Source organism: Aedes aegypti, chromosome 3 (assembly GCF_002204515.2).
Source record: "Aedes aegypti strain LVP_AGWG chromosome 3, AaegL5.0 Primary Assembly, whole genome shotgun sequence".
Classification (NCBI taxonomy): Eukaryota; Metazoa; Arthropoda; class Insecta; order Diptera; family Culicidae; genus Aedes; species Aedes aegypti.
This window is the reverse complement of record NC_035109.1, coordinates 135416904-135444513: the sequence shown is the minus strand read 5'-3', so window position 1 is coordinate 135444513 and position 27610 is coordinate 135416904. Positions and strand designations below refer to the sequence as shown.

The 27610-nt window shown below is 38.4% G+C and overlaps 1 protein-coding gene across 1 annotated transcript in view; it reads left to right on the top strand.

The window, feature by feature from the left end:
• The first annotated feature begins 665 nt into the window (after positions 1-665).
• Positions 666-27610, top strand: part of LOC5571461 (ceramide synthase 6) — a 53857-nt gene continuing 26912 nt past the window's right edge. Inside the window, exons 1-2 of the mRNA XM_001659661.2 lie at positions 666-1489; positions 18814-18934. Of these exons, the coding sequence (XP_001659711.1) occupies positions 1305-1489; positions 18814-18934 (306 nt within the window). The 5' untranslated portion in view covers positions 666-1304. The remainder of the gene's footprint in view (positions 1490-18813; positions 18935-27610) is intronic.

Below are 27610 nucleotides of genomic sequence, written 5' to 3'. Positions count from 1 at the left end.
GTTTTGGTCAGAGGCGTGAAAAGGCCCATTCTTCTTGTCAGAAACGTATAAACTTTTAAATAAAAATGGAATGGTGTTTGTATGTCACGAAATGGCTTACGAACGAGTCAACGGATTTGAATTATTCTTTCTCCGTGTTGTTCGTCAAGGGTTCCGACGTGTTTGTGTGTATAAATTTCACAGGATATTTACCGGGAAAGTTGGAGAATCGAGAGTGAAGGGAACTGTCATTTCGTACGGGGCGATCCAAAGCGGTTTTCGACAGCTTACGATGGCAAGACAAAGTTTGCCGGGACCACTAGTTTTGTATAGAAACTTTAATTAATTTCATTAAATGATCGAACTATACTGTCGCCATAGTACCATAGTCCAAAAGTTATTTTTTTCTTCTCATTAAATTTTATTCGTAAAAGCCCCTTTTGTGCAATAATTTGCATCATCCATGTCGACTGAATCTTGAACCAAATTCGAACCTAGCTATATCTGCACACCATAACGGTTCGAGTTCAGTGGTGTTCGTGAACTTTGTCTGTACTCCAGATACCGTTTGTTTAGTGGTTGTGAATGAGCTGTCACTGTCACGCCACGATCGATTAGTCATTCATCGATGTCATTTTTACCGTTTGCTAGCCGTCGCTGTTTTGAAGACCGACCGTTTGTCAGTCAGTCGAGTTCGTGGATCTTGTCAGTGCGGTTGTGCATCCGATCCGAGTCCGAAGCCGTGCCAGTTCAAGATAACGACGAGAGTCGGTTTGCTGTATTGGTGTGTGCGAGCGAAGTGGAAAAGTGACCACGCGATCGGTGCGGAAAAAAGAAGCGAAAAGCGGCCATCGGAAAAGGAGAAAAATATCGATTTGGTGTAAAAGTGCCGAGCGCAGTGTCGGAACACCAGCCCCAGGAAGTGCGGAACCGCAGTGTACATCCGTTTTGGTGAGGATTTGCTGTTTTCTGACGGTGGTTCAAAGTGCAACTTGCTCCAGAAGGTGTGATTTCCCTTTCCGATATGGGATTCCTTTCGTGGGTGTAATCGTGAGTGGCCTCCTCAGAGCGTATCGCTTTTCGTCTAGTATCATAAGCCAAGGGGCCAAGGGGAGAAAGTATCGGTGGTGAGTGCCCTTCTCTGATCCAGTAGCGGTGTTTACTCGCTTCGCCTTGTTGGTATCTTTTTTTTCGCTGGATGTGTTCCGGTACCATCCGTTCCGAGTATAATAGTGGTGTAATATTGAAAATACGAGCCATCTCGAGTTCCCTGTAGTGTACCGTAATCAAAAGGAAAGAAAGTAAATTGTTCCCGGGCGACTGCAATGGATCTGCTGCATACGGTTTCGGACGCGTTTTGGTCGACTAGAATCTGGTTGCCACCGAACATCACCTGGGAGGATATCCGACCGGGAGTGCGGCCGGACGTGAATCATGCCGATTACCGGCACCTCGTTTACCCTCTTCCACTGGCGGCTATCATCTTTGTGATAAGGATTCTCGTCGAGCGGTAAGTGCAACATAACCTCAATAGGGTACATTCTTATACAGTAACAGTAGTTGTATTGGGTTGTGGGTCGTATCTTTCATCGTCGTCGCTTTCTGATGCACTTTCAAAGGGGGAATCTGGACAGTGATATCTTCATGCATGTTTTGAATCAGAGAACGAGCAAAGTGGGTTGCCAAAATATTAGCCCACGAAATGCGCTCTTCAAACATTAAATGAAATTTTCTCCGTATAATCTACCATCATATAATACTATCGCGACATTATCTCCTGATTTCTTACTTACATTATTTATAGATATGGGGCCTTCCTTGGCCGAGTGGTTAGAGTCCGCGGCTACAAGGCAAAGCCATGCTGAAGGTGTCTGGGTTCGATTCCCGGTCGGTCCAGGATCTTTTACTAATGGAAATTTCCTTGACTTCCCTCGGCTTAAAGTATCATCGTACTTGCCAAACGATATACGAATGCGAAAATGGCAACATATGCAAACAAAGCTCTAATTTAATATCTCTGGAAGTGTTCATTGGACTGTGAAGTAAGCTCAGTCCCAGTGGGAACGTAATGCCAAGAAAAAGGAAAAGAAGGATTTTATACAATATCGCAATGAACCTGTTTATACTATTAAGCTAGGTATACTGTTCCGCTCAAGAAAAGTAAAAATTTTTGCTCAAAAAATGGTCAAGAAATTTCCTACAGTGAGCTCCATTTGAATAGACATTTCTCTTCAAATGCTTATTGCGATCAAAGAAAAATGCTTTTCTTGAGCATTTCTTGCAAGAAATTTCCCACGAATCGTGATAGGCGATTACTTTTCTGTTGAAGTGCATACTTCGCTTTAGACATTCTTCGAATGGAATGGAGAAGTTTCATGTGAAATACATCGATAAATTCCTGATGAAATCCTTCGATGAAATTCCAGGAGAAACTCCTAATGAAATCCCTGGTAACTCTAAGGGAATCCCTAAAGGTACACCTGATGGAATCCTTGTAAGTTCTCTTAAAAAATCACTGGAAGGACTTTTTTATGGCATTCAGTTGAAGCTGCCTTGGCTTTTGCCATGTTTCCCCTTTACCAGGACCAACAGTCAGACGGACTAGGACTAGGCTATGATGCCCACATGAACACTGGTTTTATGAGTATTGTGACGTGGTAGTTTTTAAAAAATACTTGCTTCTGAGAAAACGAAGCATTGTAAAAATCAGCAACTCCATTAGAATTTGTTTGAAATGTAGTGTCATTACTATACTGTCTAGTCAAAATGATTTTGAATAATTTGTCATTTAAGTGCCCTATTCAATCATGTTATTGTGATTACCCCTGTCTTAAATGTTAATTGTCATCAAGTCCTAACAAAATTCATTAGGCTGTTCAATCATAGTTCTAGTTCAATTCGTTCGTCTAGTTTTTGAAAGTACTTATCGGTCATTACGTTCATATGTGCTTAAAGAATTAAGTCACTTTCCTTGTCTGTTCAACAATTTTTCGAAACTAGCATGTGTACCCTAATGATAAAACTTAGCGTCTTAACATATATTACAGTCTCCTACAAGATTCACTTTTCGGTGGCAAATGTAATGCATCACATCGCCTACTTTCTACTTGTAAATTAAGCTCGAATTAGATTGTTTATACCTTTGTTACAAAAAAGGTATTCCTTATTATGACAACGTAAAAACCATATTAAAATAAGATTGTCGTCACTTATTTATACTCTGTGAGTCTACTACTTATTTTCCTCTACGTAATATTCCCTACGTCGTATATGATAACGATGCGTCTAGCTAGCTAATAGTAAGAGTGGCTACGAATCATTCTGGTTAGCAAAATGCAAACTGATCGCTGCCAATAGTATTCATGTCCACTTCGAATAGAATCATTATTTGAAATTGGCATCAATGCTATCAGCAACGCAGAATGTCCGTTGGATCACATCCGAGATATTATTGCGTCTATGCCATATGAATTATGACGCGGCTTTAAGCAAAAAGTGCCAAAATGTGATACCACCACTACAGGTTACGCCTTTGGTTTCCATCATATGGGCTAATGGATTGTCTGGAATCCCTTTAGAAATTTCTTAAAAAAATATCTGAAGAAACTCCTAGTGGAATGTCTAACAAAATTCCTTATGAATTTCGTTGAAGTTCGTTAGTTGAATTCCTTATGGAATCCTAAAAGGAACTCCTCAGGCGCCGCCCACAAATTACGTAACACTAGAGGGAGAGGATAGCAGGCTCAAACATGGAATCCCTAGAAGGGTTCCTGTTGGAATTTGTGAAGTAATTTCTGGTAAAACCCTACACGAACTTATGATAAATTTTGAATTTCATTATAAACTATCGAAATGGAATTTCAAGAGAAAAAAATCTGATGGAACCCGTAGAGGAACTCCTGGAGTAGTGCTTCTTTTTTGATACAGCCGCCACTTCACATCTCGATATCGAAGAGACCATCGAGATAGGGAGAGATCGAGATAAAGAACAAATTTTTAATGAATACTAGATTGAAAATCACACCGTTACCATGAAAATTAAAAACCAATAGACGTCATTTCGTCTTCGCAAATTGTTTTGTACTAGTCCCGTACCTACCTTGATACCTCGATGGCTACAGCGTAGCGTCACGCCATTGCCGGGCGTATTGTAGAGCTCTATCTTCGTCGGTCTTGGGTGAAACTTCTCCAGTTGCCCAGAAAGTTTAGGGTCGCCAGGTCCTTTTCCACTGCGTACAGCCAGCGTATTCGTGGTCTTCCCCGAAGCCGCCGACCTCTACCTGGTTCCCTGCTGAAAATTATTTTCGCAATTCTTTCTTGCGACATTCGCACTAAGTGACCAGTCCACTGCAGTCTGCCGTATTTTACACGCTTGATAATACAGTCGACTCTCCACATCTCGATGTTCTATATCTCGATATCTCTCCCTATGTCGATGATTTCTTCGGTCCCTTCAGTCTGTATACATTTTCTCTCTCCATATCTCGATATCCTCCTTATCTCGATATCTCCATATCTCGATGGGCACCTGTTGATTGTTCCAAATTTTCTCTCCGTATGTCGATATGACCATAATCAAAGGTGACTAGACTAGATTTTAGGGATTCAAAACAATTTCAGAATGCGAGATGACGTCTGCTTATTTATTATTTTCCTGGCAACGGAGTGATTTTCAATCTAGTGTTCATTAAAAATGTGTTCTTTGTCTCGATCTCTCCGTATCTCGATGGTCCCTTCGATATCGAGATGTGGAGAGGCGACTGTATTCGCATATATGTACACTTGATACAACTCGTGATTCATGCGCCTGCGCCACACACCATTTTCAAGTTTCCCACCGAGTATTGTCCGCAGCACTTAACGCTCGAAAACACCGAAAGCTTTCCGGTCTGCCTCTTTCAACGTCCACGCTTCGTGCCCGTAGAGAGCCACCGGAAGAGTCAATGTTTTATACATGGCGAATTTTGTTTCCGTGTGCAAGCTGCGGGACCTAAGCGGGTTACGTAGTCCGTAAAGGGCCCTATTTGCAGCCGCAACACGTCTTTTCACTTCACGGGAAACGTCGTTGTCACAAGTGTTCCAAGGTAAACAAATTCTTCAACAACTTCAAACACATCCCCATCAAACACTACCTCAGCACCTACACCACCATGCCTGACTATCTCTACCTGCAATCATGTACTTCGTTTTGGTAGAATCAATGGTCAGGCTATCCTCGCTGTCTCCCTTTTCAGAGGCACGAAGGCCTCTTCCACTGACTTGCGATCGATTCCAATTAGGTCTATATCGTCCGCAAAGCCAAGGAGCATGTGCGACCTTGTGATAATAGTGCCATTTCTCTGCACGCCAAATCTCCTTATGGCACCCTCGAGTGCATTATTGAACAGTAAATTCAAAAGTGCGTCTCCCTGCTTCCGCTCGTCTAACGTCACGAAAGAGGTTGACACCTCGTCTGCGACCCGAACACTTTATTTCTAACCATCCAGCGTAGCACGTATCAGCCTAAATAGTTTCGCCGGAAAACCATATCAGACATTATCTGCCACAGCTCATTTATTTTCACTGAGTCGTACGCCGCCTTGAAATCAATAAACAGATGGTGAGTCTGCAAATTATATTCACCGAATTTATCTAGGATCATTCGCAAGCTAAACATCTGGTCCGTTGTCGAACGGCCCTCACGAAAACCAGCTTGGTATTCGCCGACGAAGGACTCCTCGAGCGGTCTCAGTCTGTTAAACAGGATGCGCGACAGAATTTTGTACACCGAATTCAGCAGGGTAATTCCTCTGTAATTGGCACACTCCAGTCTGTGCCTTTTCTTGTAGATTGGGCGTATGAGGCCATACAACCATCCGGTGGGCAATTCTTCGTCCTCCCATACCTTCAAAAGTATTCGGTGGATCGACTGATGAAGCTGCTCACTTCCGTGCTTGAGAAGCTCGACCGGGATCTCGTCCTTCCCAGCAGCCTTACAGTTCTTCAGCTCGCTGATAGCCTTTTTAACCTCTCCTATGGTCGGTGGGTTCACCGCTTGATCGTCATCATCAATGTTCATCCTGTTCCTCACTACATTTCCATTTTCACTGTTCAACAATTGCTAAAAGTGCTCCTTCCACCTGGCAGCCACGGTATTGTGCCGCGTATCATTGACCGTTGCATAGAATCTTCGCATATCATTCCGGTTCATGCTTTCTTGAGCTTCAGCTACCTCACTTTCTTCGTGCTGCCTTTTCTTCCTGCGGTGGATTCGCTTTTCTTCGGCTCCCGCTGCCCTGTACCGCTCTCTGTTCTGTCGGGTACCGGCCACAAGCACACGGCTTCTGGCGACATTCTCCATGCCTGTCTCTCTCTGGCACTCTTCATCGAATCAGACGTTTTGTCTTCGTCGTTGATCAGTGCCAATAACTTTCCGCGCCGTTGTTGTCACAGCTTCGTGGATAGGGTCCACAAGCGTTGTAGGGTCGACAAGCGTTGTTCCAGGGTGTCCACTCAAAATCTGTTTTTAAAATTCCCGGATTTCCGCCGGATGCTTAAAAAATTTAAAGCGGATAAAAAAAATGATCTTGCGAGTTGATATTTTTCAGACGTTTGGTAGCCTGCTTTGATATTTGATTTGACTTTCAAAATATTCGTTTTCACTTAGTTTCAAAATGATTGTTTCTGTTTCCAAATATTTGTTTAAATTGCAAAATGAGCGTTTGTCGTTCCTACTTCTTCTTCTTTCTGGCGTTACGTCTCCACTGGGACAGAGCCTGCTTCTCAGCTTAAAGTTCTTATGAGCACTTCTACAGTTATTAACTGAGAGCTTATTATGCCAATGACCATTTTTGCATGCGTATATCGTGTGGCAGGTGCGAAGATACTCTATGCCCTGGGAAGTCGAGAAAATTTCCAACCCGGAAAGATCCTCGACCGGTGGGATTCGAACCCACATGGACTATGGCTGCTTCCTGGATAAATTATTGACCTGGTGAAACATTTGTTGGACCCATGAAACGATATATGTGTGTCACAATATATCGTTACTAACATTTGATTGTTCTCCAATGAAGCTGGCTAATACGTTTGACATAAATCCAGAAGAGCATCTTGTAAGGAATCCATTGTCAAGAGTCTCGTCCGGAAGCTAAACAATAATCTGTCCAAGAATATCTAAAGAAACTTACCATTTATTCATCTACAAAGATCTTGTCACGAATTCATTATAATCTTATAAGTAATTTGTTGACAATAATTTGAAGAATTCGTTGTAAATCTGTAGAAATCCCTATAAAATATTTTCATTGGCCTGATAGAGCAAGGAGCAGTCGAACTAGTTAGCCAGACTTGAAGCTTTGTCTAAGTATCATAAGTATTTCCAGGAATCCACTAAACGTAATTCCCAATGATTAGGTCTCGGATTCCAATAAGAGCCTCCTCAAATCTCGTAAAAATGATAAAATAGTTTTTTGATCACGATTTTTCCAACCTCAAGAAAAACTAAGAACTTCAAAAAACATCAGCCAAGAATCTTTTGAGAATCTATTAATTACCTTTCCAGTAAAATTCCTGGTCTCTTTGAAAATATGCCTTGAATCTTAATAAGATTTTATAAGGTATTATTTAAGTATGCCAGTAATCCCAAGATACCCTTCTAAAATTTTTTCAATGATCCTGATGATGTTCCATAAGATCATCTCCAAATTTATTCAATACTAGTGGTCCCGGCAAACTTCGTCATGCCATCAAGTGTGCTGTTGAAAAACGCCATGAAACGTCTCGTACAAAATTATAGTTCCGTTCACTTTCGTTTTTTCACCTTTCCCGGTGAATTTTCTGAACTTTTCATACACACAAACACGTCGGAACACTTTAGTGAAAGAAACAGCTAATAAAAAGATAATCGAGGTCCGAATTATTAGGTGTCAGGCAGGTTGGCTAAATTTTCTAATTTCTTCCGATTGAAACAAAACGGTATTTTTGTGTTTGAAATGCAAATTTTCCCGGTGTGTTCCCAGATTTCCCGTATTATTCCCGGTCGTTTATTTTTCCGGCTTTTCCCGGATGGATGGACACCCTGCAAGTTGTAAATTGAAGCGCAGCGTTCTGTTGGTTCTGGGCCTCGGAAGGTCCTTACATCCATGACATCTGAGAAATGTCGTCCATCAACCAGCACGGGTCTATTTGGGAGCAGGCATCGCCACTCGGGTGTCGCCAGGTGTGTTTGCGGATATTCTTTCGTGCGAAGTAGGTACTGCTAATTACCATCCCTCTAGCAGCAGCGAAGGTTACTAGCCGCAGGCCGTTTTCATTGGTAACGAAATGGAGGCTTTCCGTTCCAATGACGGGTCGGAAGAAATCTTCTTTCCCGATCTGCGCAATTGCGACGCCGATGACTATTTGACATCTTGTTTTGGGCACTCCCCGTAGGGAACTCATCCTCCATTTCATCGGGCTTATCGTTCGTTAGCGCATATATGCTGATCAGGTTGTAGTTGAATAACTTGCCTTTCATTCTCAACACACAGATTCAGTCGCTTACCGGTTTCCACCGAATAATTCGCTTCATCTGCTTCCCAATCACTATGAAGCCAACTCCACCCTCTGCGCTGTCGCCACCGCTGTAGTAGATGTACTTGAATGAAGTGTTGACGATGGGGTCCACCGCTCGAAATTCACGTTTTCCGGTTCTCGGCCTGCGTATTTCCTGGATAGCTGCCACTTTCACGCCGACGTTCCGCAGTTCACGAGCCAGGGGCCCAACACGCGTGGGTTCATTCAAAGTTCTCACGTTCCAAGATCCAACTTTCCAATCGTTGTCCTTTATTTGTTGCCGTAAAATTAATCCGTTTGCTCTACTTTTGCCTTTCTTGGTTGGTGAAGAGTCTTCGATGGGCCACCTAACCAGGGTTGCGCTACCTACATCGTGCTAGATGGTCTAGCTCCTCGATGCTAACACGATACAGCATTGTCCGTTTGTTCTTTACATGATGACCACGGCCATAGCCATCACAACCATCCACCTTTACCAGGGCTTTGGACCTGTAGCTCTGGTTCTCAATAGTTTCGAGTTCTTTCGGACATGCTAATATGGTGAGCCGTCATGCGCTAGCGGTGTTAAGTACTAATGTTAAAATAAATAGTATAGTAATAAATTCGGTCTTCATTTACTTTTTTATGGAAGCTTTGGAAGATTTTTTGGTGAAATCTATGGATAAATTTCTGATGAGATCCCTACACACTAAGTTAAGCTCGGAAATATGAGCACCGCCGATTTTTCAAGAGCACAAATATGGAAAACCTAGTTCAATTTTCAGCACAAACGGTGGTCTGGATCTCTAGATTTGAGCTCTTGAAAATTCGAGGTTTGACTTCGATGCATCTTCAACTTAACCTTCCAAATGAATTTATAAAAAATGATAAAATTATGCATTAACGGTCTAAAATGACCCATGACTTTGAAACCTTCTCAAAAATCTGTTTCTGAACCAATTTATGTTTCATTAGCTTCATATGAAAGATATGAAACTCTAGAATGGAACCATGCACATTTTTGTGAGTATGGTCATTCTGAACACAAGGGCCCTGGCACCTATTGAAGAAGGAACTGGTACATATGGTCGGTGTTCGGACAGACCGGACTAGATGATATTTTGGCTTTCTGAGAATACGTTAAGATCTCTATACGTTCTGATTTTTCCGAATCTATAACCATATACAAATGGATCACCAAATAGATAATCTCCACTATTGCAGCAAATAATGCAAATACTTCGATGTTTCGAATTCCTCGAATACCTTTTCTTGAAACCATAAAAAATCACTTGATCCAGTCTGTCTGAACACCGACCATATCATATACCGAAGTCCGTACGTATGTATGGCACGACGGTTCAAATTTTATTATTTTTCATTTCGATTTACAAGAGAATCGATTGGAACATAAATAAGATTTGGCCGGTATATTCCGGAACTGGTACCGGTAGGGTTTGAACATTTTCAAACTATCATATAGTACCATCATACAACAGCTCACTTTATTCTGGAGATGGTGGTTTAGTGTAAATTTAGTGGAATTCTCGAATAAACCATGTTTTCATATAAGAATCTGCTGAATACTGGCGGTTTTATATAGTTTTATATCAGCGATTTTCCCTGGATTCCTCAAGAATTCCTCCAGTGATTCCTCTAGAAAGCACTTTTGATCGTAACCGTATTTTTTATCAGTTCCGATAGGGCTCTTCCGGTGATTCCTCCAAAAAAATCCCTCCCTGCGTTTATAGATGATTATAAACTTTTTGGATTGTTGCAATGTTCAAAACGAGTATTGCAATACTAGGTAAATCTTATATTTTGTTCCTTTGTCAAATAAAATCTCAGCAGCAATTGCGATGTTTGTTTGTTGAAGTTTCTGTTTTCTGTAGTACCCAAAATGTCTAGTTCAGCTTTGTCTAATTATGAACGATTTCAAGAAAAGCAATGTGACAAGCTTCAGTTATACATTATAAATAGTAATTTGATCAAAACTCATTATATTCTTGCTATATATCAATACTAAATATAGAGTGGTCCATAGAGTAAACGCATAAACTATCCAGTAAATCCTTGCTGACGGACGTGGATTCAAATCCCGAAGTTCTTTCCATGTACCTACACACTTAAATCAGAATGCCGATCTCAGCTGTGCAAATCTCGGTTAAAATTCGTTTGCTGACATCTCAGCAAAAGTGACGTTTGATGTCAGTGGCACCCACAGGTGCTGCTATAAGCAAACTTGATTTTTTTGCTTACATATCAGCTAAAACTCAGTTGCTGACCGCTCGGCTTTGCGGATCTCGGCAAAAGAATGAAAATTAGCCGAGCTCAACTGAGTGTGTATAGTGAGAGTGCTCATAAGAATATAATCCTAAAAATAATCAATATAAACTTGCATGACGCTGCGGTAAGACTTAATTTTTTTCCCGAAAAAAAGAAGATGAAATATAAATTAAACCATTTTTTGACGACGAAAGACACGGTATTGCTTGGTAAGGGCCAACGGCCCAGTTGATTATAAGTAGTGACGTATTATTAGGCTCCCACAAAAATGCGTCATTTAGTGAGCTCCGTGTAAATATGCGTATCACAGTGTTTGTCGTTACAGGTACTATTCCTGGCGAATTGATCAAATGTCACCCAAAATCGTTTACAAATAGAATCAAATATTCAACAGACACTTTGATAAAGCATATATCACTGGGTACTAAAATGTTCATTAAACATCGTCATTGGAAATGTTTTGCATCGGCGCAAACCAAATATTGACAAATTTATCATAGGTGATTTAAATTTTCAAAACATTTTCCACCAAAGTATTTTTTCCAGTACTATGTTTCGCCATTCATGATCAGCCTATGGGTCATCAAACATGATAATTATGTACACGCGACACCAGAAAAAATCGCGCTCCTAGCCATGCCAGCATACCTCGTACCAACCCACCTATGGCCCTGGAAGAGGATCTAATGAATTCCATTTGGCACTACTGACCAATGACCGAGCACGTATGCAAAGTAGCAAATCGATTTTCGAAATGAACATTATTTTTCATAGTGACATCTTCCAAACGGGTACTGCTGGGAACGGAATGGCATAAATTGCATAACGGAATATTTATGACACTCAATTGTTGCCGGCCATATTCAAAATCAAGATTGTGTGACGAACCGTCGAGTGTGTAAGTCATTTGGTCTGATAAAGCTCGTAATCTATATGGGCATAGCTATTCAACGTAGGTAACGATAAGACAAAGTCCAAAAAGTATTCATGTTTTTTTTTGTTCATTTCTATTTCCATGAATATCTATAGAACGCACTTCTTGTCACTCAGGTCGACGTGCTACATGTTATCACATTAATACCTTTTTCGATGAAGCATCAAGCCATACGTCACCTTGCATATTCAATGACTCAAAGTGGAGCTTCACTGAAATTGTTATGCTGGTGACAGAAACTAATTTTGTCTTATCATCGCTAGGGTAATCACAAAGAGGATATTAATAACTCAGTTATGAACAATCAAGATCTGAATATTTCAGTTGCATTAATTTGATTTCATTTCAGCATTGACGTTCGATGCTGGTCAATGGAATATTTATTAACCCAAGTCAGGTCACATAGTGTGGTGAGTTCACGCCTCATGAGAACAGCACGCTTGGGGTAATGCTGGCGGTGGCTGAGAGCACGACTGTTAAAAAGTAATTGAATTGATAAAATAGCCATCGGTATGTACGGAGAAAAATATCGGAATCAAATTGTGATGTGTTTTCCTCTTTCTGTCACCCATCTATTAGAATTACGATTTTTTTTTCTTTCTGAGTTTCCCATCCTAAAGCAACCCCAAAATTAAAGCAACATTAAGGCAATTGCTTAATTCCTGCGAATGCGTGAACTATTGGGTTTTGAATTCGAAACTTGTAACATTCTGAGTTATTGGATCACCAAGTGTCTCGGCAGCTCTGTTGGTGAAGCACTCGTCTAGCATACAAGAATCGTGGGTTCGAATCCCACCTGATCACGTGTTTTTTTTTCATATTTTATCAATCTTTATCACGCGTAGTGAGTTTATTAAAATAAAAGTTAGTTGGAAATAGGAGATGCTGCGACGCAAACTTTTTTATTTCGCGTCCAAGCTCTAGGACGTGTGTAATAAAACGTAAAAAAAATATGACAAGAGTTCGAAGACACCAAAGCTTCAGGACACGCCATTTTGGATCGCGGAACACTTTTTGTAATAAAATTGTTGCTCGGAGCACTTGCTCTTCATAACCAATACGTTTGAAATCCGGATTTTTTACATGCTCAAATCGACTAAATCGTGTAATATGATTTTTGTTGATCAATCTTTCATCAATGTTGATCCTATTTCAAACTTCTATTCCAAATGTCGTATTTCCACGAAGTTGGTTGTTCTTTGATGCTAGCTATGAAATACTACCGTACAAAGTGACAGTTTCGTTTCCTCTGTTATTTAGCTTTCCACGTGAATTTCCCCAATTTTATGTTCACACGAACACGTTGCTGCATAATACAAACACAATAGTGAAAGAATTTTCAAAATCTAATAACTCGTTCTAGAGACAACTCGTGACATACAAACACCGTTTCATTTTTATTTGTATAGATCTAAACAAATCTGTTCTATTTGATTGAGAAAACTTTTTTTATTTCAGGATGTGATAAGAGTCCTAAAGCCCTGCCCCAATTATAGTACCAAACGCTTAAGTTTAAGCCATAAACGCTCGTCGCTGTGATCTTCGCCGATTGTCCCGGTTCATATTCTCTCCTTGATTATTCGTTGCTAGATTTTTTTACGGCTGGCATGAAGGGCCTGACACCAACCCCCTAGATTTCCGGAGGACCATTCCCCCTAAATGTTCGGAGGGCCATAGTGCACAGTTTAGCTTGGAGTCCTTCTCTGGCACTCGGACGATGATCAGCCGCCCCTGACATGGGGAACAGACGCTGTTGTGAGCCGCTCGTAACATGGAGTACAGACGCTCAAGGTTTGCAGAAGCAAAAGCAAACTCCCCCTTCCCTGTCAGCATACGACCAGAGTTCCTACCGTGGTTGGTTACCCGATCTTCCCTAAGGTTACTCGTACTCCGGCCAGTACCGCGAGGAGGTAGGGATAGGAGTTGCTGGGCAAGAGGCTAAGGACCGCACAAAGGGGTCTATTTTATTCCTTCGGGTACGCGAGGTACCAATGGTACGCCTTTCCCAGCCATTTACCAGCCTGATCTGATAAGGTAGCGTCCATTTATTATGTAACGCTAAAGTTGGAAATTTTTGACCCCCTCCCCCCCTCCGTAACGCTTTTTGTATGAAAAATTTCAAATTTTTGTATGAGCCGCAACGCTTGAGCCTACTCCCCCCTCCCTCTAGAGCGTTACGTAATTTGTGGATGCCGTCTAATGCACCCTTCTAATTTTTTTGGGGAAACGGGTCGTTCGGGAAAAAGTAGCCCAGAGTGTCTACTACCTGGACAAACCTAGAATTTTCAGGGAATTTTATTCAACCTGGAAAAACCTGGAATTCTCAGGGAATTTTGTCTACACTCAGGGGAATTGTTTTGAAACAGTAATAAATAGATGGTAGAATATGTGGTTTTTGTGACGAAAAATCTCCTCAACCATAAAATTTGTCGGCTGCTCCGCTCTCAAAACGCTAGTTGACATGTTCAGTCCTTATAATGATTTTTCGTTAATCAATATAAAACACGTTTAGACAAGGATTCAGAACTTAAGGTTGCCAAATTGGTAAAGGCAAGTACAGCTCCAGTTGGGTGTCGTTCATGAGCAGTTGATAAGTTGAAAACTTTTAAAACAATTACAAAATTGTTTTTTTTTTTGCCTATATACAAAACAAATGAACACCTGGTGCAAAATCCTAGAGGCACCAGAGAAACCTACAAAACCTATTAGGCGACTATTCCACAAGTTCTTAATGATGTTCAGGAATTCTAGTATTTTCTTCAGTCATTCTTCTTGAATACTTTCAGAAATTTCTTCAGGGATGCTACCTGCGATTTTCCAATGGATGCTTAGAGGAATTTCTTCAGGGTTTGGTCCAAAAATCTTAGAGCGCTCTAACGCTTCCAAAAAAGTTTATTCATTTCGACACTTTTCCATGAAATCCTACAATAATTCCTAAGCCGATTTTTTCATTTATTCCAGGCATTTTCATAAGAATTTTTCCAACTATTCATCTACAATTACTTCCAGGTATTGCTCCGAAAATTCTTCAGGTTTCATTCGATGAACTTTTCAAATATAATAAATTTATTTCTAAGATTCCTCATTAAGTTCCTCCAGAAATTTCTCTTGAATTGTCTCCAGCATATCATCAAAATATTGTTGCTGCGGTTCAAACATTTCTTTGCTATTTTTTCTGTTAAATTTCTTAATCTCCATAGATTTTTTAAGGTGAAGATGAATCGAAGCCAAACCTCAAATTTTCAAGAGCACGGATCTGGAGCATTATTTGGAGATTCTAATATTTGTTTATATTTTAGGAAGAATTTCAGCAAACATTTAGGAGGTCTTCCAGATCCTAGAAAGAATTCAAGGAAGGCGTACTTAGAACTCACACAAGATTACTCCATGATTTTCTTTCGAAATTCAACACAGATTTTTATTTTTTTTTCCAAAACAATTTTAATTTTTTTTTTTTTATAAATTACTAGAAAAGGTATAAAGATTTCATTGAAAATTCTTCTAAAAGAAAAATGGAGGAATTCCTGGATGATTTTTTGAAGATACTCTAAACGGAAATGCTGCAGGAAGTCCTAGAGAAATTAATGGAATAATTTTTGGATGTAGTTACCCTTAGAAAAATTCCAGATTGAATTATTGAAGATATATTAAACAAATTTTTCGTAAGAATTACTTTTGAAAGTTCATGAAAAATCTAAAAAAAAAAGATCTGCGGAGTAATACGTGAATCAAATCTATAGTAAATCGAGCTGTTATACTCGTCGTAATGTCATGAGAAATTCCATAAAAGGGCCTTAGAGTTATACATAGCAAAATGTCTGTTCAACGTAGCAATCGAACTCTCATTTCGTGCTTCCTGTTAGGTATCTTCTAGTATTCTCAATAGATCAATGCTTTAAATAACATTTAGCGGTAATTTTATGGAAAAAGAAGGATTTTACTATATGAAACAACAAGACACGATAAGTAGAAATTGATAAGCGTAGGTATCAACAATTTTTTGTCTGTCCGTTTGTGTCATCGTTCTGAACCTCGGATGCAACCGAAGATTTGCACCAAAATTTGAACCGCGGTTGCAATCGAGGTACAAAGGTACTTTACACTTATATGGGTTTAGGTTCAGTTTCGAGCGGTTCGGTTTGCACACGAAAACAGAGTACAAGGAGAGTATGAAGTTCGGTGTTCGTTTAGGAAGACTGAATTATTTCTAATACGATCATACTACCAGCCTTGATTTCCCCGAAGAAAAATTGCAAACTGCTCTCGAGAATAATATTGTATGTATGTCAATGAAGTCCATACATCTGAATCCCATTTTATGACAAAGGATATGTTTTTCTTAAGATCACATCGACTATTTTTAAATATCTGACTTTGATGATTGAAGGCCTTTTCAGATCATTAGATAAACATTCTTGATTTTCGTGGTAAACAACAAAAAACACCATTTTTTTGAATTTTTTTACTAGATAAACTTGTTTTTGAAGTTACCTTCAATTTGAAAAAAAAAAGCTTTAATCATCTTACAATCAATCATTTTATTATTATTCATTCCTGTAAATGAGTAGACACCCTGTATGAGAACATCTACTTTTCCTCTCGAATTCTTTTAGAATCTTAACCAGTAACTACTTCAGTAATCTAGTTTGTTCTCACAAATTACTAAAACTCCTCTGAAGATTCATTCAAAAATCAATCCAAATATATTTTCAAAAACTCCTTCAAAATAAAACAGCAATTAACACAAATATCGGGTCCAAATAACCGCAGTGGTAAACGCACAGATATTCAGCAAGACCAAGTTGAGGAACGTGGGTTCGAATCCTATCGACCGAGGATCTTTTTGGATTGGAAATGGATTCTCGACTTTGCAAGGCATGAAGTATCTTGGAACCCGTTGTTACTGTGACATGATATTCACATGCAACAATGGTCAATTGGCAATAAAAGCTCTCAATTACTAACTGTGAAAGTGCTCTTAAGAACTCCAAGCTGAAAGGAAAGCTCTTTCTCAGTTGGGACATAACGCCAGAAAAAAGAAGAATTTACAGAAAAAAAAACTACTTGGAATTTCGATCGTTTAGTTCTTTAGAGATTCAGATTACTACATGCTTTTAAAATGACTCCAAGAAAGTTGTCTTAGGAGTTTCAGTTGGAATTGCTTACAAAATTACTCCTTACAGGAATTTTTCGGTGAATTTCCTTCTCTGCATCTTATCCTTTCGCATGCTTTTTTTCTCTGTTCGGATGCGCCACTGCGACCATTATTTAGATCTATTGTGGCATTACCCGTATGCTTAGCGTATAGTGCATGTCGCATTACTCCATTTCCATTGATAGGTAATGAAGCATCGATTTCTATACAGTTCTTGTTTTGAATCCTCAGAGATTGTGATGAAAAGGTCCCGCTATTTACACCGTTCATAAGGACTTACATCTCAGTGATGCAAATATAATCGATTTAATTTCTGAGGAACCAAATCGGTACTACTGATATTTGACTATGCAACGAAACTCTAGTCCCATCCTTGTTTCGCTTTTACTTTAGTCCCAAAAAATACTAGAAAAAGGGGCTTTGTACTAGCAGCAAAACCGTATCAAGCTAGAAAATTTGTTTAGTAATCAGAATTCACGTGAGTCTTTGAATTACCAGTACTCAAAAGTCCTTGTTGAATTAATACTCATGATTGTTATCCTGGCTTCAAGTGTAGTCTCGGGACTGACCAACTCCGAGTCTTTAACCATCTGCTAGGTAGAACAGATTCAATTTCAGAAACTGTTGTCAGTAACAAGGACTTTGTACCGCGAATCCTTGAATTACCAGAACATATTACCCTAGGCCGACAAACAAGATGAGACTAGGGTTCAATTTGGTAGATCTTACCCCGGAACGCACCACTTAAAGGTGATCTACCCGCGTTACGGGCAATTTCGCATGCTTAGAAAAATCTTCGATTATATTTCTGTATGATTTTCTAAAAAAAATCCTGCAACAATAAAAAATTAAGACAAAATACTTCGAGAAACGCCTGAAAAGAAACTTCTGAACAAATTCCCGTATACCTAGTTGCAGGGAACACACTTGAAAAAGCGTTCATATTATATCTTGATTACAAATTCTCGAGGAAATTCGTAAGGATTTTTCAGGATAACATTAAATGATTAAAACATAAAAATACTTCTGATGGATTCGATGAGAACCCACCAAAAAAAAAATCTAACAGGAACTGCTTGCAATTCTCTGATACAATACTTCCAGTTATTTTTTGGTGAACCCGAAAAGGTATGACTGGAGAAATAATAATGACAATAATGCCAGAAAATTTATACTGTTGGCATTATTCTGATTTCTATGAATCAATACTACTGTTTCTGATTCTACAAAACAACCAAGTTCAGTGAAATCTCCTTCTAATCAGATTCATAATTTCATTCATACTACCTAGAAGCTACATAAGACGAACGCCAATACCTCACTGCGCACATCAATCAAGATATCAATCCAGAACGATAAGATACACCCGAACGCCTTTTTGTGATGATCCAACAGTGCTTATCCGTAACTTGAAGCTTTTACTGCGTAACCTGACTCACCAAAACACGGTCTGCTGGTCGATAACATTAAGGCTTATCTTCAACAACGTGTAGGTTGGTTGACCAAGCCACACATTTGGCGTCAGCTTATTACTAATCATATCTCGAAACAACAATCGGAAAGCGTCGAATCTGGTTGCTGACCGCCCACCAGACTGACCGACAGTGATTTGGCTAATTTTCGGTAACCTTCTCTTACACACGTACGGATAATTCGGCTCCGTTTATCGATGGAAAGTGTTTTTTGCACCTCTAAGAGATTTGCTTATCGCACCTCCATGACGACATTAAATAATACTGCTAGCCTTGAAATATATTTATCGTTCTAGGGAGGAAGGTTCCTTAGTAAAGCGAACTAGATAATGGTAGTCAATGAGAGTTCAGAATTTACTACGCATCTAGTTTAATTTTGATATGCGAAAACCAAATATGCGCAACCCAACCCAATTTCATTGGCCATCGAGTTAATAATCACTTTCTTTCGTCGTCTCTTCCCTTTCCGACAGATATTGGATCGCACCAATTGGCAAAGCCATCGGTATCAAAAGCACAGGTCCCAAACCACCCATACCAAATAAAGACCTGGAATTAGCGTACAGCGTAAGCAGCCGTCTGAATCACAAAAATGTGAGTATAAAAAATGCACCATTGGAATTTCGCTTAGTCAAGAAAGTTAAACCGAAAACAGCAAAATTTGAGTGTGAAAGTAGAAACGGAACGGACTCAAAACAAAATACCTAAAAGTTTGACAAATTTTGGAATGCACGATGATAGCGAATTTGGTCGACCTTGACGAGCTCGAAGCATCCTGCTTCTGGAAAAACCGGACCAACCGGAAGCGATTAGATTGGATGGGATGTTTTTAAAAACTAGGAATGCAATTGATTCTGATTACTCGTGGTGAGTCACGCCAAATGAACTCGAGGTGAGTCACGCCAAATGAACTCAACTCTCTGTGAGTTGGATTACACGAAGGTCAGTCAATGCCAGATCCAGCCTGTTATCTGGGACTCTCCACAGTACAGTACAGTCGTTGGTTTATGTCGCACAGACACGAAATGGTCTAATTAAACTGCCTCTACCGATGGACGGGAACTGATATGGCATCGTGGTTCCACGCATGTAGTCATCATATTCATACTCTTTTTTCGCATTACCTACAGCTTTGCCACCCTTGCTGATAATGATTTATTGTTCCTGCTACCCTGTGCTATGACGCACTCCGAAAGTTTACGTTGGAACTTGGCCAAAATATAATGAGCCGGCTTTACTTAGTGCGGAGGGTTGCACTTAGTGAACGTTCGCTAGACTTTGTGTCTGATACGTACTTTGCTGCCAGTATGAGGGCCAAGTTATGAGTATTTAAGAGGGGGCTTTTAGAATCGTAAATGCATTGAGTTAACAGAGATGCTGCTAAGTCTTGCGTCATCGTGTTTAAAACTTGCTAGGTTATGCGATCGCATTTTTAGATCTCATAGATGTATTGAACATTTTAATGTGATACGTTTAGAATAATCCTAAATGCCGTTTTTCTCAGCAATCCATCTAAGTGCACATCCAAACTGTGTGGGCTGGTACCAGATTTCTTTAAGAGGCTTAGTCTCTTTATTTTTAATTGAAGGTCTATTCAAGTCTTCTTTTTTTTAATACAAAATAATCTACAAGGCCACTTTTATCCTTTTTTTCTTGCTGTGAACCCTGGTGCGGAATCGTTAAGGTTCCAGAGAAACGTCAATTTTGAAAAATAAATTAGACATACCAGAATTCTTACAATCTTTTTCTTCTTTCTGGCGTTACGTCCCCACTGGGTCAGAGCCTGCTTCTCAGCTTAGTGTTCTTATGAGCATTTCCACAGTTATTAACTGAGAGCTTACTATGCCAATGACCATTCTTGCATGCGTATATCGTGTGGCAGGTACGAAGATACTCTATGCCCTGGGATGTCGAGAAAATTTCCAACCCGAAAAGATCCTCGACTGGTTGGATTTAGAGTTTTCAATCCCGGGAACATTTCCCGGGAAATGAGATTTCCCGGGATTCCCGTTTCCCGGGAAATAATTTTCTGCTTCCCGGGATTCCCGTATTTCCCGGGAAGCTCTACACGCAAACAAATTTTGTTGTATAATCTACCGAGTCCATGGTAGAATTAAGAACTGTACCAACGATTTTCAACCGACTAAAAAAATCTGTTAACTTTACTATAATCTGGTAAAAATCACTGATCAGTGAAGTAAATGTGACCATGTCCATAGTAGCATTCTCTACAAAGCTTTGTTTTTCAATCCGAGACACCCACCGTGCAACACAGTGCCAAACTTGTCAAATCAAGATTTTTTCTAGTTATTAATACTGCAGCTCTAGTTAAATAAACCGAATATATTTTCTTGTCAAGTGATGTTGACTGTGTTTTCGTAGAGTTGACAGATTAATGTAGTCGGTTGAAAATCTTTGGTGCAGTTCTTAATGTTACCATGGATTCAGTAGTTTCTACAATAAAATTCATTTCAGTGTATTTTCATAAAGAATTCTAAAGATCATCTAGGTATATTCAAATAAAAACCATCGTTCAATTTACTCTTCAATTATTGAGCTGATTTTCGTAATCGTAATCTTCTCGTAATAGTTATCGAAAAATGCATATATTCAAGAATGTATTTGGAAATATTGGCTGTTGAAAATGGAAATTTTGACATTATCAGCCAACGTGCATGCAAGTTGGTGAGCTTGTAAGGCAATTAATTTGCTTAATTTACCACAGAATTCAAACTTCATGTGTTTAACAATACTTATCAGCGAAGTTCATAATACTATCTCAAAAGTTATAGAAAAGAATTGTATTTTACCATATAAGAGAAACGAAGAGTTTTGTATAGAGACTACAAGCATGTTGAAAAAATTGATTTTATCTAAATTTAATCGAGCAACTTCAATATGATTATATCTGAAATGAAACTTGAAGTCCTATTTTGCATGTTTGCTGGACTAGATCACAAAAAAGTTTGATGAATTATATCTTTAATTTCATGGACACATCAATTAAACCAGTGTTTTTTACAACTGTGTACCGAAGTGTAGTTGAAATTTGTGACGGGCAGGGACATACATGAGAACGGCATTAGATTCAGCTACCCCGAATCTACTAGAGACACATAATTTAATGTTTGAGATACGCAAAAATGTCATCTTTGTTACGCTGTGTAACAGTCTCAATTTTCAACGAAATCTAGTTGGTTTTTGATTTAATGTTCGAAAAGATTGAATTAATGTTGGGCATTATTATTTGAACTTTATACGATTTGTCTAGAATGACCTGCACATGAATTTTTGCTTAAATTTATAAAGTTTTTTGTTTCATATCCTAGCATAAAACGAAGCCCAAAGATTTTTTTTGAGAATCATAAACGAATTACTTATAAAAGCTAAATAACCGCATATATTTACTGGTCTAAATTATAATATACATATGCATGGATAATCCAAAAACACTCCATCAAATTAGCATGATGTTCACGGTTTTCATGAATTACCCGGGATCCCGGGAATTCCCGGGAAATGAAAATTTTCATTCCCGTTTCCCGGGAAGTCAAATCCCGGGAAAATTGAAAACTCTAGTTGGATTCGAACCCACGACCCTCAGCTAGCTGCGCGCTTACCGCTACGGCTATCTAGGCCCCCTGTTACAACCTATGCCTATTTTTTAGTTATTCTTTCAGCATTTCAATAGGAAATCCTTCAACAATTTATCCACAGCTTCTCCCAGGAATTGCTCCAACAATTCATCCAGGGATTACTCCAAGAAATATTTTAAGAATTCCTAAATATATTCGTTCAGAGATTCCTCATTAAATCCTACAGAAATGGCTCTAGGAGCTTATTAGTTCTGCGAAGTAAAATATCATGAATTCTTTTAAGTTTTATTCAAAGTTTCATTCCATCAAATACTACAGAAGTTATTCCAGTAACTCTTCCGATCCTTGCTACATAGATTTCTTCATCGATTCCGTCCGATTCAAGGTATTCTCAAAGGCCATGTAATAGTTGAATGCAATATTCCCAGAAGACAATGCTGAAACAAATTGTTTGATCATTTTATCGTAGAATTTCTGGAGCACTTTCTGAACAACTCCCTGGAGTAATTCATGAAGATTTGAAGATGTCTTTAATGGAAATTTTGGACATAATCTCCGCGGAATCAATGGATGATTTTGTATGTATGATATGCATTGTGATGCAAGAGAATGGTATATATTCTCATTGATTGTGATGCAATGTCACCACCAGTGCATGAGCTTGCCTTGTTGTACGGTTTCTCTTAATTGATATCAAGATTTGCATCTGGTGGTTTGACTTTCAGACGCTCGTCGCAGACCGTTGAAGAAGATTGAATTATTCTTCTCCGCGATGCGGACCTGGTAACACGACTTCTTTATCCAGCCCGCAAAAGGATTGATATTTTGCATATAGTTTTGTTCCACAAAAATGTAGACAATATGTTAAAGGTCCACTGTTCAACTTTCAGTTTTTCAACTGTCTTAGTTTTTCTGATAATGTTTATTACTATACTAAGGTCGAACTGTTAACCCATCTTACTTTACAGTACATTTGTGTATCGTGTGACAAGTAGCCCAAGTAGCACGCGAATCATCTTTAAAAGAAATCCTTCCCAAAAATGATTTAAAACATGTATCAATAACAGCATATGTAACTCACCTAGTTCTAGTTCCGTCGCATAATAATATCAAAACCTAACACCGCACAGTGGCCGCATCCCATACAAATGCTGGCCAAAAGTACAATTCTCATTCAAAACGTTCAAAAATGCTAATTATATGACAAAACATGACTTTTAGAGGTAATTTGATAGAAATAGTCGCTGAAACAGAAAATCGATATTTCCTGTACATTTGACATAATTACTTTAAAATAGCACATATGTTTAATTCACGCAATGAAATCCGTATCCAAATCAAAATCAAATGAAACGTCATTATTTCGATGCCAATTTGAAGTTAAATATCGTGGGCAAGCTCGAGGTGGTTTTTGAATCTATTCAGGAGCTTATAATAGAGAAAAATGCAATATTTATATCAAGTAAAATGGTCCAATGGGCTGATTCGTAGTGTAACTAAAAAATATTTTTTCTTATCTTGGCGCAAAAAAGCGCAAGTTAAGCCATAGTACATCGAATACTATGGAATATTTGCCACACATTGAGGGGTAAGGGGTCATTTTAGAGCGTTTCCCAGATATCTTGCACCACCTTTGAAAAAATGCCTCATTTTTGAAGCAGCTATTATACACTTCTTGACTTTCTCAAATAGTGAACATGTCAAATATGGTTCGAAATATCTTCAAAACATAGCCTTAGGTATATTCTTTCGAATGAGACCGGTTGAGAAAGATTTGGCCATGATTTAGTACAGAAACTGCAATTTCTATAGAACAACCTTAACGAAATTCGAAAAATCCAAAAGGGTCAATTTCAGCTGACATCTCTCCAGGTCACATGCTGTTAAAAATCCAAATATACACCGATCGATCTGAAACTTTGGGTCATTGTTATTCAATACTGAAGAAAGCAGGAAAAAATATTCCAGAAGGAATTTGCAAATTTCATTTTTTTGACTTTTGGCCAGCCTTAGGCCACTGTGCACCGTTCCAATTAAGCTTGCATACAGAAAGTTAGTTTTAATTTTAGTTCAGTGGTGCTCCAGCTGCGATATACGGGCTGGTTGTGGTCTTGGAATCCATAAATAAAATGCGGCCCTTGGAGAAATTACATAGAATACACAAATGAAACCATTTTACTTTCATTTGTGCTTCACTTGTGTTCAACAAATTGATAAGCTTCTTTGATGTAAAACTACCAGAAAGCGAGAAAAGCAAGTATGATATCCCCAGAATCCCACTAAACCTGCCCAGATTCCACTGGAAAACAACCAATTTTCCTCAAAACTGCACAGGGAAGGAATTCACTAGGAATACTCTATAAACAGTCAATAAACCTAATGATCTTGCAAGAAATGCATTAGTTCCAAATGGGAAAGGTTTAGATCCCGTTGTTGTAGCTATAAAAAATCTCACTGAGATTCCGATTCCTCGAAGTTGCTCCGCTGAAAAGTTATAGGGCACCTTTACACAGAGGTCCAGTTTTCTAAATAGCTGACAAAAACTCAATTTCCAATCATTCAACTAAAAACAAAGGCAAATATTCATCTACAATATCAAATAATAAAAAACAACTAACAAAAATTTCAAAAGAAAGTTGTTTTTTTTTTCTACGTGCTTTGACCCTAAGTGTACATTAGGGCAGATCAAAATTCAAAAAAGTTCTGAAATTCTATCTCCCATAGTTTATTTACTTTTCTAACGATAAAAAAAAGTGTGAAATTCTCAGCTCTTTCAACGGAGATTTAAAGGTGGCCCAAAAACGATGTAGGTTTGTATGGAAATTACTATGGAGAAATTTTGAGAAAAAACAAAACACAATTCTGTAATGCAAATTCACACTTATTAGCACCAAACTCATTATTCAATGCCCCATCAATCTTTACCTACTGTATCTCAAACAGATGCACGATTATTGCACTCAACGCCAGATTCGTTCAAGCTTCTAGATGGGTCCGGCAGTGAAGGCTCTGCGAATGATACCGAAAGCCAATGTAGAGAGGACGTAAACAACGATAGCAACGGTTTCTCATTGTTTCTCACCAACATCGACACTAGTGCCACTGAACGAGATGTACAATGGATGGTTGCTCGAGCGATTGGTGATCTTGATCCTGAACGAATTGATGTGATAAAATTAGTGTCAAAAATGAAAAGTCATTTGCGATTAGATTTTGTTTCGTTTAAAGTAGTTGTGCCCTCAAAATTTAAATCTTGTGCTATGAATCCTACGACGTGGCCAAAGAATGTCAAGTTTAGGGAATTCATTCGATCAAATAAGTGTACATGTACATGGAAGCCATATACGTAACGCAATTTAAATGTCCGTGTATAAATTGTTCGTGATTGAAAACGTAATGATGAAAATGAAAATGAAAGGCAGATGTTGATGTTTGTATTCAAATGATGTTAAGAATAGATCAAAAATGTTTGTAAATGTATGTTTGTATATTGTTAAGGTATGAGTGTTTATGTAATTACATCTCTTAGTTATAGTTAAGAATATTCAATAAGACTTGTAAAGTCAGTTGAATTACACCTGGTAAGCGCCCAGGCAAATAAATAAATAAATAAATAAATAAATAAAGGAAGTTGCTGAAAAGAGCAGTTCAATACAACGAATGGGAGAAGAGATAATCATGAACTTGTCTGGTATTATTAAGCTCCATATGGAAATTTAACCCTAAAAACTATTGCAAAAAAAAAAACATAAAAATTAGTTGCAAAACGGTTTCTTTGTTCAGCAACTTCCTTTATGAGAGTTTGAAGAATGAATTTTTACTACGAGATAATGAGGATGGGCTTTTTCAAAATTTCTTCAAGCTAATTTCCATATAAACTTACATCGTCTTCAAGCCACCAATATTTTCATCGTTATGAAGGTAAGAAAGATATGGGAGGTAGGATTTTCAAACTATTTTGAATTTGCCCTAGTGTATGTGTCCAAAAACCAAAATTTTTGCTTTAAATCTCAAATTTTTCATTTTCAGCAGAATTTGCGCAATTTTTGTTTTGAGCATAAGTTTTTCAGGCTGGTAACTCATTTTTACCTACATTTACTTTCCCGAATGCAAATTATAGTCGTTAACCCCATGAATCAACAGCTATTATTGTGGGTACGTAAAATAATAAATGGGAAGCTTGTTCATGTCATACATCTGGCATAAATTATAAAATTATAAATAAATAATTATAAAAGTTCACACAGAACACTGAAGTAGTATCGATGAAAACGCAAATGCCACACATAAAAATAAAGAAGAATTATGCTCTTCATACAAATGTACAGCAATACAAAAATTGTTGTTTTAACTTTGAATTTATAGTGCACTCAATATTCTTTTTTGACTGTATTCAATAATGGCAAGTGGTTGTTTTTTTTTAGTTCATAGATCACGTGTATAATTTAAATTGCGAAAAAAGCTTACGTTTTGTCGAGGTAAAAATTACGTTACGAGTTACGCTATATGGACAATACATTATATTTATGTATGGTTGTACAGTGCCTATTCGATTTTGGCACTGTTCGTTTTTGGTACGGTTCGATTTTGGCAACTTTACCGTTTGATTCTGGCAACTAAACCGTTCGATTTTGGCAACACCAACACGGAAATGCATATACAAAATGTGGATCATGGGTCAGTCATCAATCTTGTTAATCTCAAAATTTCTGTTGGCCTTTTTGAGGCTTACCATTCAAATTTGGTATATTTCATTCATTGTCTTTGTTTGGCCAGTGAATCAAATGTCACCCAACACGCAGCAACAAAGACATTGTCATCTCCTATTATTGTTGCAACAATTTTATTCCGCAACATCAGTTTATCAGTACCTGAACAGAATATGACAATGATCGATCACCACTTGCGCATCGATTTTCTGTGCTTCGCAATGCAATTTTCAAGAACTTTCTCCGTGTTCCACATTATCGAACAATATACATAAAACAAATTTGGTTTTGTGTTCAAAATATTTGATTAGTTGCGAGTTGCAAAGGTTGCAACAATGTTGCGCCCTGTGATTGTCATGACAATTTGTTTCAATTGTATCCCAATCTGCAAAAGTTGGGACAAACTGTAAGCGAGCTTACTTTGTTGTTTGTTTTTCGTCTGTTTAGATGACAATTTGATTCACTGATTACGACGATAATAAAATAATAATGTAATAAAACCAATAATTCGATTTGGCACGGTTCGATTTAGGCGGCATGAATATGTTTGGCATGTTACAAAAATCGAACAGAAACTGTATTGCTATCCCTAAACTACACAAAGTAACACAAATTACATTTTTGCAGAGTTGATTAATATCAATCATATCGGATAAGGGGCTGATACTTTAAAATTATCAATATCACTTGCCAGCTATCAATATCACGTTGATTTGACAACCAACAGCAGCGATGCGACATAGCACTCCAGATCATAATCACTGCAGAACGAGTGATCACGTGGTAATTATCCGTGCAATTAATGTTTTTCAGTGACCAACACATAGTTTCAATCTATCTGCAGCACTGTCAAAAATGTCGTACTGATAAATTGCCATTTTATTTGCTTAATTCGAGGCTAAACTTAACCCATCAGTGATATCCATAGTCTATCGCCATCAATGCACTGATGGAATAGGCAGCAT